General features: G+C 46.0%; 1 protein-coding gene across 1 annotated transcript in view; it reads left to right on the plus strand.

Annotated features, from left to right (window-relative positions):
• The first annotated feature begins 202 nt into the window (after positions 1-202).
• The window catches only part of LOC115456777 (rap1 GTPase-activating protein 2-like), a 30,280-nt gene continuing 13,711 nt past the window's right edge, over positions 203-16,771 (plus strand). The window contains exons 1-5 of the mRNA XM_030186068.1: positions 203-221; positions 347-440; positions 5,916-6,029; positions 8,954-9,071; positions 14,894-15,011. Coding sequence (XP_030041928.1) covers positions 203-221; positions 347-440; positions 5,916-6,029; positions 8,954-9,071; positions 14,894-15,011 — 463 coding nt within the window. The remainder of the gene's footprint in view (positions 222-346; positions 441-5,915; positions 6,030-8,953; positions 9,072-14,893; positions 15,012-16,771) is intronic.

A 16,771-nucleotide genomic window follows, 5' to 3' on the forward strand; every position in this document is an offset into this window, starting at 1 on the left:
ATAGGGGCCATATATAGGGCTTAGGTGGATGCGGATAAATGTGAAGTGGCTAAGGTGATAGAAGTAGAGGAGGAAGGCAGGAAGGCTAGGACTGGGACAGCAGGCAACAGCTAAGGCATAGGGAGTGATAGTGTGTAGAGGAATTCAATCAGCAGTTGAGATAGAGTAGAGGAGTACAGTCAACAGTTAAAGTAGGTATTCAATGTGCATCAGAAGTCGAGGTAACAAATTGAGGTTTAAACATAGCATTAAAGCTGCTCTGGGTCCAGCCCATCTAGAATAAATGAACCTTCCAGGCAGCTGATTCTTTCATCATCTCTTTTCAGCCTCCCGTGTCGGTGACCAGACCCCAGTCCAAGAGTCCCATTAAAAGGCGATCTGGACTTATTCCCTCGCCTGCATACAGGAGCGGAAAACCAGGCAGACAGCAGGACACGATGGTAAACACCATAAGAGAATTGTGATGTTTAGGGGTTTTTTGGAAGTCCTGTTTGTGATTTTCACACGGATATACTGGCATTGAAATGTATATATTAACTTATTAGTCTCACTCACACACACATACTGCAGCAGGACATGTTTATCCACTCCTACCCTAGCTGAGAAAATATTTAACCATCTCTCTGACCTCATGTGCACCGTTCTTTAAATTAGTCACCTTATTTTCTAACTCCTCTTACTCTCTTACCTGTCTATATGTTCCATCATTGCTTGTATCCTACACTGTCAATTAATATGTTCTATTACGTATTGTGTTGACATTGTAAGTAGTATACATTGCCATACTTTGTATTATTTTGAATATTTTTACTGCTGTAATTGCCTATTGCTCATGTTTGATTTATTCTTACTGTAAACTGCCTTGAGTGAGTTCCTTCAAAAAGGCAGTAAATAAATCCTAAATAAATAAATATGTTGTATATATGTGTAAAATGCACTGTTTATAGGTAGAGGATCACTCTGGAGGGCATGGTGTAAGTGCCTGTAATGTGGGTATGATTTCGTCTGCTCATGCATAGGCTCTTACTTGTCTGTTTACCTTCTTAAATTAGATGTTCACTTTATAAAATGACTCTTAATAAGAACCTACCTGCTACTTGTATCTGTGCTGTCATATTCTATAAACTAATGAAGAATCCTTTCAGCTGTACAGTTACCAATCCTACAATGCTAAGTAGAATCATTAATAAACCTCCCCTGATGTAATTAAGGGGCCCTTTTACCAAGCTGCAGTAAAATGTGGCCTGCAGTAGTGTGGGCACGTGGGATTACCACATGCAGAGGCCACTCTTTACTGCAGCGAGAAAACCCCTAATTTTAAATTGAGGCCCTTAATGGCCATGCACTGATTTTCCAGTTGGCACACAGCCATTTATTTATTTGGATTTTGCTCACACGCTTTTCGGTAGTAGCTCAAGGTGAGTTACATTCAGGTACACTGGATATTTCTCTGTCCCAGGAGGGCTCACAATCTAAGTTTGTACCTGAGGCAATGGAGGGTTAAGTGACTTGCCCAAGATCACAAGGAGCAGCAGTGGGATTTGAACTGGCCACAGTGGTGTGCTGGAGCCGGCTCGCTCCGGCTCGCAAGAGCCGCTTGTTAAATTTTGACAGCTCTTGCGAGCCGGTTGTTGTTCGGGGTGAGCCGGCTCCATTGCAGGAGATAAGCATGGCAGGAGGACGCCATGCTTACCTCCCCTCCCGCTCCCAAACATGCCCAGCGATTGCCCTTCGCCCCCACCATGCCCTCCCTCCCATCCATCTTTTTTAAATACCCCTCGCCGTTGAAGCGCCGCATTAAAGCCCTGCTGCTGCTGCCCAAGCTTTTCCTCCGTTTGCTGTAGTTCTTCGCGTGAACTTCGTGCCCTTAGTCCCGCCTTCTGACGTATGACATCATACTCAAAGGCGGGACTAAGGGCACGAAGTTCTCGCGAACTGCAGCAAACGGAGGGAAAGCTAGAGACGGGCAGCAGGACTTTAACGCGGCGCTTCAACGGCGAGGAGGTATTTAAAAAAGATGGATGGGAGCAGGAGGGCATGGTGGGGGCGAAGGGCAATCGCTGGGCATGTTTGGGAGCGGGGGGGAGGGAGGATAATCGCTGGACATGAGATGGGAGCGGGAGGGGAGGGCAGGGAAGGGAGGAAAATCATTGGACATGGATAGGGGAGGGCAGGGAGGGAGGAAAATCGCTGGACTTGAGATGGGAGCGGGAGGGAAGGGCAGAGGAGGGAGGAGAATCGCTGGACATGGATGGGGGCAGGGGAGGGAGGAGAATTGCTGGACATGGATGGGAGCAGGAGGGAAGGGCAGGGGAGGGAGGAGAATCACTGGACATGGCTGGGAGCAGGAGGGAAGGGCAGGGGAGGGAGGAGAATCGCTGGACATGGATGGGAGGGGGGGAAGGGCAGGGGAGGGAGGAGAATCGCTGGGCATGGATGGATAGAGGGGGGCAGGGGAGAGAAAACAATTGCTGGGCATGGATGGATAGAGGGGGGCAGGGAGAGAAAACAATTGCTGGGCATGGATGGATAGAGGGGGGCAGAGGAGAGAAGACAATTGCTGGGCATGGATGGGTAGGGGGGCAGGGAGAGAATAGAATTGCTGGGTATGGATGGATAGAGGAGGACAGGGGAGAGAGGAGAGTTTCAGGACATGGATGGAGGGGAGGGAAGGGAGAGAAAGAAATGCTGGACATGGAGGGAAGATAGAGGAAGGAGATTATGAGGGAAAAGGAAGTGAGGAGAGAAACTGCACATGGATGGAGAAAATAGGCAGAAGCTGGATCCACTGTACAGTCAAGTGTGCGGAGGACCAGAAATGAAGAAGAAAGGAGGAAAGAAAAGAAATAAATGGAAAGGAAGCCCTGGAAACGGAGTCAAGGGAACAGATAGAGAGCAGCAGAATCAGATACTGGGCCAGCATGATCAGAGAAACAAAGTCACCAGACAACAAAGGTAGAAAAAATAATTTTATTTTCATTATAGTGTTTGGAATATGTCCACTTTGAGAATCAGGTGCTGAACATTAAAAGTTTATATTTATTTACTATTTATGGCATTTTATCCCATATTAAACATGAATTAGATTGGAACCTGGGATCATTTAATTTTTCTTTTCCTGGAGAGAGTAATGCATTGCCCCCCCCCCCCCCCCCCCCCGGCTATAGCCAGCTCTGCAATTTTGGGGGGGGGGCGCAGAGGTGGATTGGGGGGGGGGTGCAGTGGTGGACGGGGGGCGCCGAGGTGGACCGGGGAGAGAGCCTGTTGTTAAAATTTTACCAGCACACCACTGACTGGCCACCTCTGGATTGCAAGACCAGTGCTCTAACCACTAGGCCACTCCTCCACCCCAAAGAATCTTGTTACTCTTTGGGGTTCTACATGGAATGTTGCTACACTTTGAATTCTGCATGGAATCTTGTTATTCTTTAGATTTCTAGAATCTTTATTTATCTAGATTTTGCTCACACCTTTTTCATTAGTAGCTCAAAGTGAGTTACATTCAGATACTCTGGATATTTCTCTGTCCCAGGAGGGCTCACAATCTAAGTTTGTACCTGAGGCAATGGAGGGTTAAGTGACTTGCCCAAGATCACAAGGAGCAGCAGTGGGATTTGAACGGGCCACCTCTGGATTGCAAGACCGGTGCTCTAATCACTAAGCCGCCACTCCGCATGTTATTCTTTAGGGTTCTACATGGAAAGTTGCTACTGTTTGAGATTCTGCATGGAATCTTGTCACTCTTTAGGATTCCAGAATCTTGATATTCTTCGAGGTTCTACATGGAATGTTGCTATTCTGAATGGAATCTTTATTTATTTAGATTTTGCTCACACCTTTTTCAGTAGTAGCTCAAGGTGAGTTACATTCAGATACTCTGGATATTTCTCTGTCCAGGAGGGCTCACAATCTGAGTTTGTACCTGAGGCAATGGAGGGTTAAGTGACTTGCCCAAGATCACAAGGAGCAGCAGTGGGATTTGAACTGGCCACCTCTGAATATCAAGGCTGCTGCTCTAACCATTGCCTCAGGTACAAACTTAGATTGTGAGCCCTCCTGGGACAGAGAAACATCCAGAATACCTGAATGTAACTCACCTTGAGCTACTACCGAAAAGCGTGTGAGCAAAATCCAAATAAATAAATACCCACTGTGCCACTCCTCCATTACTGCCTGAGCTCTTACCACCACCTGTTTAGAAGGCTGACATGCTACTCTCATGGCCTAATTATCACCAGGAACACCTGCTCCCTACCCCCTGCACTAGAAAATAGAAATTATTTTCTAACATCATAAATGGTGTGTGCCAAAACCAGAACTGCCATAGGGTGCCTATGTGCGATCGGCAGTACTGCTGTGTTTCCCGCACGTTACTGGCATAGTAGCCCTACTGTCCTTTTGCAAAAGGGGACCTAAGTGTGTAACATACCCCCCCCCCCCCCACGATATTCAAAAGCATGTAATTGGCCAGAATCGGCACCTAGTCGGTTAAATGCACCATAACTGGCTATCCATGAATTTTAAGCGGGACATGGCCGGTCATGACCTGCTGAAAATTCGCGGTTAGCGGCTATCTGATAGCCGGTTATATTGTGCAATATAACCAGCTGTCTGCCAATTTTTAGCCCAAGTTTGACGGCCATATTTGGCCACATGAATGTCAGGCCTATCTCTGGCTGTTTCAAACTTAACCAGCCAGCGCTGAATATTGACCAGTTAAGTTTGAACCAACCAAAATAAACCGGATATTCAATGCCGGTCACTGGAAATGGTCCAGCATTGAATATCTGGGCTCAGCACCGACTGTGGGAGTTAGCCAGGTTAACTCTCACGGCAGGGGCGTAGCCAGACCTCGCTGGGAGGGCCAGAGCCCGAGGGGGGGGGCACTGTTTAGCCAACCCTCCCCAGCCGCCGCCGCATTGGACCCGCCTGCTGATGACCCCCTTGAACCCCCCCCTCCAACCACCAACCCTCCCTTGCCATTGCCGCCCACCCCGCCGCCGCATCAGATACCTCAGATACCTCGTTTGCTGCAGCCGAAGAGAGTCGTCTTCAGTTGAGCGCCGGAGTAGCGCCTTCGTTCAACGAAGTTCCTGCTGTGATCAGCTGGTTCTGACGCCTTACGTCCTGCATCGTGCAGGACGTAAGGCGTCAGAACCAGCTGATCACAGCAGGAACTTCGTTGAACGAAGGCGCTACTGCGGCACTGAACTGAAGAAGACTCTCTTCGGCTGCAGCAAACGAGGTATCTGATGCGGCGGCGGGGAGGGTTGGTGGCAGGAGAGGGGTTCAAGGGGATCGTCTGCAGGAGGGCCAGGGCCAAATCTACGGGGGCCCAGGCCCCCTCAGGCCCTACATAGCTATGCCACTGTCCCACGGTCTGAATATTGGACCGCTAGACTTTAGCCCTTAAGACTGACCGCTAGGTGCTGTGCATATCCGTTAATATACTGAGAGCCTTTTAAGAAGCGTTCTGCTTCATGCTAGTGGTATATTTGTGACAGCAAGATCCATAATGTTACCTGACTTGTTTGTAGTTAATAAGGCAGTTAAAGGAAGTTGCAGAGGGTGAGCATGTAGGGTAGATACCCTGAGTGTCAAGCTATGCAGGACACTACACTACCCTTTTTGAGTCCGACTGTGTTTTTGCAAACAAATGAACCCAAAAGGGAGGGGGACTGCTAGGGGAGCCATTGCCCCTGTCCAGAGACTGCCATGGGACTCGGTATGCCTTCTGTAGGCAAAACATACTGAATATTCCTTGGTTCAGTTTTTGAACTACATGAGTGATTTTTTTTTCTAAAACAGCTGAAACTAGACACATTTTCTTCTTAATAAAGGATAACTCGATGGCTCTGTCTCTTCTGTAGAATTCTAAGGTGTCTTCCTCATTGCCTTTGTCTTCCTTCCCCTAGTGACAGCCAATCCGGAACACAAAAAACTCCAGAGGGTGGACATTCTTCCCAATATGTGAAATCGGAAACGTCCTCAAATCCCAGCTCTCCAGAAATCTGCCCCAATAAAGAAAGGTAAGGCCCTCAGACTTCCCCGAAGACACTTCTGTTCTCTTGCCTCACTCCCAACTTGAATCTTGCCCCGGACAAACGAGATGAGAGCAAGTATGCTTCTCATTTCGCTCATAGGAAGTATATTACTGTTCTCTTCAACAGACTCCAGCGTCATCACGTTTGAACCCTAAAAGTCAATCCCAGTACTAGCTCAGCAGAGTGGCAAATTTGAGAGAAGCTTAATTCAATTGTGTGTCTGCTCTCTTGGCTTTATACCCCATCCTTGCTCCAGGATTAAGTTTGCAGGAATTCTCCAGTGTTTTAGAGTAAATTAGAATTGATGATTTGGTTCAGTTCGTTATTCACATCTTGTAGTGGTTCCTGTCTTTAGTTACATAGAAAGCTGAGAAAACCTTTTGGGTGCAATTTCAAATTCCTCTTTTGAGTCCAGTTGTCTATTTGACCTCAACCAAGATACTTCAGCTTCCCGTGCTTCCTTTTATCCAGCTGTAAATTATATTGACACTAAACCTGATTCATTATCTCCTTTCCCTTTGGAAAGTTTCATGCAGTTTTCTATTTCTGAGAAGTGCTGCTAGACAGTGCACCTCAGAGGTGGCTGCACATGTATTTGAAGTGCTAAGAATGATAAAGTAGTTGGAGCCTGCTTAGAGGAAAGATGCTGGACAGAGCCACTTTGTTGCTGTTGTTATTTAACTTTTGCATTATTTTTTATTTTTTAAAGTATTCAGTGGATTTCAGAATTCTTTGTGAATAATTCGTCAGAGGAGATTTTCAGATGCTGTAGTAACTTCCTGGAGTTTGTGTGTGCCTGATTCTGCACCCGTTTTCAGACTCAGCGGTCTGTTTACTAAGGGTGTGTTAGCGTTTCTAATGCACCTTTAAATTTAAGGCATGTTAAACGCTAACGCGCCTATACATTTCTATGGGTGCGTTAGCGTTTAACGTGCGTAAACCATTTACACGCATTAAAAGCGCAAACACACCCATAGTGCACCTTAGCAAACATAGGCATCAGCACAAAGAAAATGTTCTACTCAGTGTGGAAACTTAAAAGGATCAGACCTTTCTTCCCAAGGGAAATATTCCGTAGCCTGGTACAATCGATGGTGCTAAGCCATCTAGATTACTGCAATGCCATTTATGCCGGATGCAAAGAACAAGTCATTAAGAAGCTTCAGACTGCTCAAACACAGCAGCCAGACTCATGTTTGGGAAAATGAAATGCGAAAGTGCCAAACCCCTAAGAGAAAAACTACACTGGCTCCCTTTAAAAGAACGAATTGCATTCAAAGTTTGCACCCTGGTCCCACATCACTCATACCCTTATTCACAGAAATATGTATACCATATGTCTTTACGCCTTACTATTGCCCCTCAAGCTCCCATTGTCTCCTTCCAATGTTCAATGTTTGTGTTCCACTGTTGCACTCCTTAACGACACCTCGAGTGTCTCGCATAATTCTGCACAATGTAATCCATAACCAATCTGTAACAAATTGTACTTCCATCACCCATTCTTATTGTAAGCCACACTGAACCCGCAAAAAGGTGGGAAAATGTGGGATACAAATGCAATAAATAAATACAATCGTTCACGGGGAAGCTCCAACCTATATGTCAGACCTCATAGACCTGCCTACTAGGAACGCAAAAAGATCAGCACGCACATTCCTCAATCTCCACTACCCCAGCTGTAAAGAACTAAAATATAAATCCACATACGCATCCAGCTTCTCCTACATAAGCACGCAACTATGGAACGCATTACCGAAGGCCATAAAAACAATACATGACCTAACAATCTTCCGTAGACTACTGAAAACTGACCTGTTCAAGAAGGCTTACCATAACGATCCATCCCACAAAAAATAAATAGACTTTACATGAACTGGACAAAACCGAACTCTTGTCACTTAACTGTTTAACCTCATTGTTATTAAGCTACACAATACACACTACCACTTTATTTCTTAGGTTGAAAATGATCTCCCTATAGTCGATGACCTAACATGTTACAACTCACTCTATCACTCAGAAACCTCTATGCAATACCATAATGTATTCCTCTTTACCATGTATGTATGCACCTTAATTAAAAACCATTTGTAATTCTGTACCCGGAAATGGCGATCGCCATTACGGCATAATGTAAGCCACATTGAGGTGGGAAAATGTGGGATACAAATGCTACAAATAAATATAAATAAATAAATAAAAAACACCATTATCAAGAACCCCAGCCAGGAAGTAGGTGGTCACTGAGAAGGGGTCCCTTTGGGAGAGAAAAAATAGAGCTGTTTAAGGCTGGTTAAGACTAGTTTATTTATTACTAGCCACTATCTGTAGTCCTAAGCAGCTTACAAAATTACGGAGGAATTCTATAAATGGCGCAAAAAAGTGTTCTAACAGATACAAGGCGCCAAAATGGGGCCGGACCAGCGTAAATTCTGGAAACACCCCTGTCCACGCCCCCTTGAAATGATACATTATACATTGAATACGATGTGCATGTAACTCCCAATTAAGGCCAATTAACACCTATAATTGGTTGGTAGGAGCCAATTTTTGGTTCTGATTGGCTGATTACTCAATTTGCACACACAACTAGGCAATGTGCACCGATTTGCATGGACAACTTTAGTCACCATATATAGAATCCCAAGGTATGTTCAAAACAAATTAAAAACTAATAACCCAATTCCATGAACATTACAAACCTATCAATCTAAAACAACTCTGCCAAAAAAATCAACTACAGGGTGACATTGGTATGAGAGTCAGACTTGGATCCGATGATCAGATGTGGATTGACAGCTGTGGATTAGTTAAGGAGCAATTGCACGACAGAAATGGACAGGTGCTAAGCTCTTTGGCCATCATTTCTATATATTTGGGGGTTTTTTTTTGGTTGGTTTTTGCAGACCTTTCATTAAACTTCGAGAGAATGGGCGCACCAACATTTCCCGCTCTTCCTCGAGTACGAGCAGCTTCAGCAGCACTGCCGGAGAAAGTGAGGTGATGGAGGAATTTGAGAGTGTGGTATGTACACTGTTCAGCTATCGATCTATGCACGTAATATAGTACATGTTGGAAGCAGTGGCGTAGCTACATGGGGCCACGGGGTAGATTTGGCCCTCGACGCCCCTCCCGCCGCCAACCCGCCGTCGCCTACCTTTGCTGGCGGGGGACCCCAACCCCCGCCAGCCGAGTGCGTGCAGGATGTCAGACTCAGAAACAGAACGAAGCCTTGCGCCGGAAGAAGAGGACCTCAGCTGGCGGGGGTTGGGGTCCCCCGCCAGCAAAGGTAGGTGACGACGGATTGGTGGCGGGAGGGGGTGAGAGGGTGGTCGTCGGGGGGGGGGGGGGGTCAATGGTGGTGGTGGTGGTGGCGGGGCAGGGGGGTCAGCAATGGCGGGGGGAGGTGGTGCCCGGGGGGGGGGGCAAAATGTGCCCCCTCACCTCAGGCTCTGGACCCCCCTCCCACCGAAGTCTGGCTACGCCCCTGGTTGGAAGATAAAGACTAAAATAGCTCATTCAGTCTGCCTAGTTGAGATTCATTGACTTTCAGTAGAGGCTCATATAAATTCCCATATACCGGGGGTTGTCCAACCTCAGTCCATGAGGGCCGCAGTGCAGTTGGGTTTTCAGGATTTTCCCATTGAAGATTTATGTGCACTGCCTCCATTGTATGCAAATAGATCTCATGCATATTCATTGTGGAAATCCTAAAAACCCGACCTAGCGAGGGCTGAGGATGGACACCTCTGCCATATACAATCTAATACCAACTCCTCCCCCATATCTTTCACCTGACCTGTTTGAAAGAGGACACCAGGCTTGCTGAACATTTGCCCTGATCCAGTCTAGACATTCTAAGACCATATGATATCCATATGGCAGTTAAAGGCAGGGAATAAGAAGCTAGATTTTAGTAATAAATAGGGTACAAGAGTCATACTTTAGGTGATAAATCTATAAAGCAGTTACTAACATGTGCATGCTGAATATGCACATAAATGATTTAGAATAATGGCATATATATGCATATGTGTTTACATGGGTGAGACTTGCAGAGGAAATCACCAGAGTGGAGGAACAATGTTTCCTATGAAATCACCACAAGTAACAGGAAAGAGTAAGGTTGGAGGATGGATCTTCCAACGTAGGACACTTCACACTGGTTGATCAGCACAAATGGGGCCCTGTTTACTAAGCCACGCTATAGGCGCCTTAGCATTTTAAGCACATGCTAAGCATTAGTGCACGCAAACTGTGTAGACGCCCATAGTATTCCTATGGGCGTCTACACAGCCAACTCTAGCGCACTTTAGTGAACAGGGCCTATAGTGTTTATTGAGTGAATAGCTAGGACCCAACACAGCACCATGTTTCAGGCACAAGAGCCTGCCTCAGGGGTCTGCTGTTAGTAAAGAGGTAATGAAACTTTCTAAAACTGCGCTCAGTATCACAGTGTACAAAGCCGATAAGGAACTGCTAATGTCTTTTCCTAGCACAAGCTCTTTCTGTTACTTGAGACTCCCACATAAGTACATAAGTGTTGCCATGCTGGGACAGACCAAAGGTCCATCAAACCCAGTGTCCTGTTTCCAACAATGTCCAGTCCAGGTTACAAGTACCTGGCAAGATCCCAGAACAGTACAATACATTTTATGCTGCTTATCCTAGAAATAAGCAGTGGATTTTCCCCAAATCTATCTTAATAACGGTTTATGGACTTTTCTTTTAGGAAGCTAGCCAAACCTTTTTTTAAACCCTGCTAAGCTAACTGCTTTTACCACATTCTTCTAGCAATGAATTCCAGAGTTTAATTACACATTGAGTGAAGAAATATTTTATCCGATTGTTTTAAATTTACAACTTTGTAGCTTCATTGCGTGCCCCCTAGTCCTAGTAAACTTAGGCATCTTAGAAAATTCTATGTATTTCTGGCATTTAGGCACGAGTACTTACACCAGCTCTGTGGTTGGCATAAGTGCTCAAACCTAAATTATAAGGACATATTTCACTTGGTACGCTAGCATGCTCTAAAGGAAAGTAGTCGCATACTTTCCTTTCTAGAATTAGGCTCTAGGCGCTGAAATGTAGGGTAATTTTTAACGGTTGTTTAGGTTTGGAGGACAAGCCTCTTGCATAAAGACACATAGAGGAGGAGCAGTCTAGTGGTTAGTGCAGCAGACTTTGATCCTGGGGAACTAGGTTCAAGTCCCACTGCAGCTCCTTGTGACTCTGGCAAGTCACTTGACCCTCAATTGCCCCTTTTGATGCAGGGATTACAGCCATACCTGGGAACATGTAAAGATAAGTTGTATTAACTCAGCTCCTATGTTTCCTACATGCAATAAGTGTAATTAATGGCAGTTGTAAAACCTGAATAGAAGACAGGTATATAGGCACGTAAGCCATTTCCGGGACCACAATTGTTTGAAATTGCCTCCGGCATTTGAAAATGTAAAATGTGAAGACCACTTGAGTGCTATGTTGTGAAGAGGTGTGAGTTATAAATGAAGAATGATATTCAACAAAAGTTTTTAAAAATATTAAGTAAATCAGACAAAGAAGAGATCACTAGTCACAATTACACGTATCACAGTATCACGGATGGTTGGAGGGTGTCGATGATTATAAATTGTCACACTATACAGGCTCACCCGAAGGGTGTTAAAAGCAGTAGCCTAAGGAGTCGAAGTGACTGAATGAGACTTCTCCATTCCATCCAATACGGATGAGCACTGTGTTCTTTATATTGAAGGGGGACAGACTCAAGAAAAATGTCAGGAAGTATTTTTTCACGGAGAGAGTGGTGGATGCTTGGAATGCCCTCCCGCAGGAGGTGGTGGAGAGGAAAACGGTAACGGAATTCAAACATGCGTGGATTAAACATAAAGGAATCCTCCTCAGAAGGAAGGGATCCCCAGAAGCTTAGCTGGTGGCGGGAGGCAGGGCTGGTGGTTGGGAAGTGGGGATAGTGGGCAGACTTATACGGTCTGTGCCAGAGCCGGTGGTGGGAGGTGGGCTGGTGGTTGGGAGGCAGGGATAGTGCTGGGCAGACTTATACGGTCTGTGCCCTGAAAAAGACAGGTACAAATCAAGGTAAGGTATACAAAAAATGGCACATGTGAGTTTATCTTGTTGGGCAGACTGGGTGGACCGTGCAGGTCTTTTTCTGCCGTCATCTACTATGTTACTATGTGAGTATTATCATTATATTGGTAGATTATAGCCATATATAATTTGAATATTTCTAAGGATAAGCAGCATCAAATATATTGTACTGTTGTAGGATCTTACTAGGTACTTGTAACCTGGATTGGCCACTGTTGGAAACAGGACGCTGGGCTTGATGGACCTTTGGTTTGTCCCAGTATGGTAACACTTACGTACTTATGTACAGGTGTAAATGTTCACACACAGAGTCTGAGTAAATGTGCATAATTTTATACAGTAAGTGCGTAAATCATGACTTCACCCAAAATCTGCCCCAACCATGCTTGTATCCAAGTATCGTAAAAGTAGAGGTGCTCTTGTCGCTCCATGCACTTTTTATAAGCGTCACATACTTGTACTCAGGGGGAAAGTTTTATAAGGGCCATTGAACATGCATGTAAAAAAGCGCTTATAAAATGACTCCTTTAATGTCAGACTAACACTTTATAAATATGTTTCTCTACATATTTTCATGACCAACTCAATGTTATGGTCTTGGTAGGTGAAGGTCCCCTAAAATCCGCAGAGTCCGGTTGAGCTGCTATTCACAGAGGCCTTGCAAAAGACCAGGAATGGCTTTGAGAACCACAAAGAAAGAGATGAACTGTTCTTGATACAGACTTAATCTAAACATATTGAGAAAAAGAACATTTACCTCATATGTATCAAAGCAATCTAGAGTCGCCTCCATTTTCCATACTATGCAATGTCATATTTGCAGGGCCAGCACAACACAGTAAATACAGCAGGAGGTTGCTGGGTTTTGAGGGTGCCAAAAGCTGCCTTGAGCACCACTCTTCCTTATGTTGTGCCAGCCCGTGTGGCTTGTCTCTTTAGATTTAAGCTGTGCGATGCAGGAAGAAACTATGGAACACATCTCAGGAGACTGTGGGTCTTTTATTGGCATTCTTTCCTGCACCATGCAACAGTAGATGTAGGATGGTGGTGGTTGCAGCTCTGGCAGTAGCAAAAACAGCTGCAGTTTTGGGGGGGGAGTAACAGAAGCCACACCATTGGCAGCTTGGGAGAATGCCAATTTGAGTTTGTTGGGGGTAGGGTTACCATTTGTCCGGATTTCCCCGGGCATGTCCGGGGCGTCCGGCGGATTTTGCCCGCACCCACGTTTGTCCGGATTTCTGGACAGGCGCGGGTGCGGGCAGGCGCGTGCGTGCGGTGGGCGTGTGGGCGGGCGATCGGCGCCGTGGGTCTGGTCTCCTGTCCCCTCCCCTTCCTTACCATGTTCCCTGGTGGTCTAGTGACGTCTTCGGGGCAGGAAAGAGCCCCCTCTTTCCTGCCTGGAGCGCTGCCTCCCCTGTCTATCATCCTTCTCGGTCTGGCTGGGGATTCAAAATGGCCGCCGAGAGTTGAACTCTCGCGAGGCCGCTTCAACTCTCGGTGGCCATTTTGAATCCCCAGCCAGACCGAGGAGGATGCAGCAGGCAAGGGCAGGCAGCACTCCGGGCAGGAAAGAGGGGGCTCTTTCCTGCCCCGAAGAGAAGACGCTACTAGACCACCAGGGCTAGATAGTAAGTGAGGGGGGGAGACTATATGACGGGGGGGCGGGGAATAGGGCGGAACGAGGACCCGAAGGGGGCGTGGTGGGGCGGGGCATGGGGCGGGGTAGGGGGCGTGACATGTGTCCTCTTTTCAGAAGACACAAAATGGTAACCCTAGTTGGGGGTGCCAGAAACCCTGGCTCTGCCCCTATTTGCAAAGCATGCAATCTTTTGTTATAATTACAATATTAATAAAGTGGGGGTCGATATTCAGCCAGCGGTGCTCAGTGTTTCGCTGACCACTGCTGGTGGTATGCCCAGATGTTCAGTGCCAGGCCACGGTCGTACTTCGGCATTGAATTTCTGGGTTTCCTGAGCCGGTTAAACCATAGCCAGTTAAGTGAGATGTTCAGCACTTAACCAGTTATAGGGCACCACGTAAAGATAGGACTGACTTTTATGCGGTTGCCTGCTGAATATTGGCGCTTAGCCGGCCAAGTACTGACCCAGAATAGCCAGTTTTGATTTCAGTGTCAACCAGACATTTTCAGCAACAGTAACCACTTAAGTGCTGCTGAAAATGAATAGTTAGCCCTGAAGAAGCCATTTAACAGGCCATTTCTGGCAGATTCAGAACCACAGAGAGAGGGGGGCCTGCAAGGCTTCTGGAGGTAGGCAGAAGGTTCTGCTCCCTCGGGTTGTCCTGGGCTATAAAGCTGGGATTTGAACACCTGAATTTTTGTAAGATAGATGGAATTTAAATCTTAAAATGCAATGGAGTGAGCTCTAGTAAGTACTACTAGTAGCCAGCTTAAGTCACTGGGGGATGTTCAGTCTTGTTTATTTTCCATCACATGCAGGGACTTGTAGTTCTGCTGGTCCCCTGGAGAAACAGGACAACAAGGTCCTAATTGCAATCAAAAGCAAAGTCCAGGTCAGACTCAAACTGTCACTGAGAATGCAGTCTCTTGGCAATTGCACCACAAGCACACATTTTCCCAAGAATCTTCCTTTTCCACTTGGTACTTGGATGTATCTCAGCTTCAAGCTAATCTGTGGAGGTGCAGCACTTTATAAATAGCAGATGGTGAACATTTGTACTTTTGTTGAAATCTGCTCCCTAATAAAATGTTCCTGCAGGGCAGCCAGCCATCCACTGCATCACCCTTCAAGCAGGAAGTGTTTGCCTACAGCTCGTCACCAAGCAACGAGAATCACAGTGCAGCTGCCCCTATCATTATGAACAGAAGTCCAACAGGTACTGAAAGACTGACCCTGCCAGCTTGTGCTCTCTCTTTTTTCTCCCTGTCTTTTTGTCAGAAATCACTGACTAGGCACTCTGGGCATCAGGGTCGGTGTTAGATGTGCCAGGGGCAGGGCAGAAACTTAGAAGGGGCCCTAAAGCCCGCTGTCAGGTTGTGCTTCCTTCAGTTTTGGGCAGGCTTGGGGCCTTCTCTGGAATGAAGGCCCAGGTTGTCACCTCCTAACCCCGGCCTTCCTGGGCAGAGACCACCAACTAAGTAACCTTTTAAGTCCCTGCCTGAGCCAAATTTGAACCACTGACCCAGAGGTGAAAAGCTCAGTAATGCTAGGACAATTCTCATAAACCATCTGCTTCCTAACTGTCCACCGAAGGGTCAGTGACAACCTTCTTCTTCCTCATTCTATAACAGGTCACCTAAAGTTTGGCACCAGTTGTGTACGTATGTCCTAGAATACTAACATTGAGGGCATAATTGTTACAGTTTACACACATATGTGCTTAGCAGTACTCTATAACCTACATGCACAACTGCATTAGCACATAAACGCAGAATACTGTAAGTTATACGCTAAAGTCCTGCATTTACGCCTCCTATTGACATGACATAAATGGGTTGTCTAAGTACTAGTAATTATTTCTATAGCACTACTAGACATACATAGTACTGTAGACATTATATACAGGTGCTTTCTCTATCCCTAGAGGGCTCACAATCTAAGTTTATGTACCTGGGGCAATGGAGGGTTAAGTGACTTGCCCAAGATCACAAGGAGCTGTAGTGGGAATCGAACCCAGGTTGAATGGATCGAAACCTACTGCACTAAGCATTAGGCCACTCCTCCACATAAATACCAACTTCTTGCAAAGACTAACACCAACTGCACATGCTGTAGCAGGACTTGCTTTTATCCACTCTTATCCTAGCGGAGATGATATTTATGCTTTTCTGACTTCCTGAGCAACCTTCTTTAAATTAATTTCCTTATTTTCTAACTCCTGTTACTCTCTCTTTATCTACCTGTATGTTCCATCTTTGCTTACACCCTGTGCTATTAAAATGTTTTCTTGCGTATTGTATTGACATTGTAATGTAGCACACGATGCCATATCTTGTTTTGTGATTTGAATATTTTTACTGCTGTAATTGTCTATTGCTCATGTTTCGTGGGATTCCCGCGGGTATGGAAGAAGATGCCATGGGCTTAACGCAGGGTCGGAAGAAGTTGCTGTGGGATTCCCACGAGAGTGTAGCATAATCTCTGGTGACTGCGGAATGAGGCTTGCAATGGCCAGAGCGGCAGCCGGAACAACAGACTGAGGCTTGGAGCACTCATTGGTTGAAGAGCGAATACCAACCAAAAAAACCGTGGGAGGCTGTTGGGTTTGGGAAGAAACAGAGGGCTGCGGACAAGTAAATAATAGCGTTGACTCCTGCGGGTACAGGTGGGGATGGAGGAGATGAACTGGGGGATGGGGGGGTTGGAATGGATCTTAGCAGGTACGGGTGGGTATGGTTAGATTTTATTGGAGATGGGTGTAATGTCTGTTCCCGTACAATTCTCTAAAATAAATCCTAATAAATAAACATATGCTAGAGTTCTATATGAACAATTACATACGCAAGTGCTCTGATCGAATAGGCCCACAGCCTGCATAATTTGGGTACCCAGTTATAGAATTCTCCCTCTGCAGTTCTTCCCTTGCTATTGAAGGAGCCACCAGAATACCTCCCTAGATCGATGGCCTTGTTGCTA

The sequence above is a fragment of the Microcaecilia unicolor genome, chromosome 13, assembly GCF_901765095.1.
Source record: "Microcaecilia unicolor chromosome 13, aMicUni1.1, whole genome shotgun sequence".
NCBI lineage: Eukaryota > Metazoa > Chordata > Amphibia > Gymnophiona > Siphonopidae > Microcaecilia > Microcaecilia unicolor.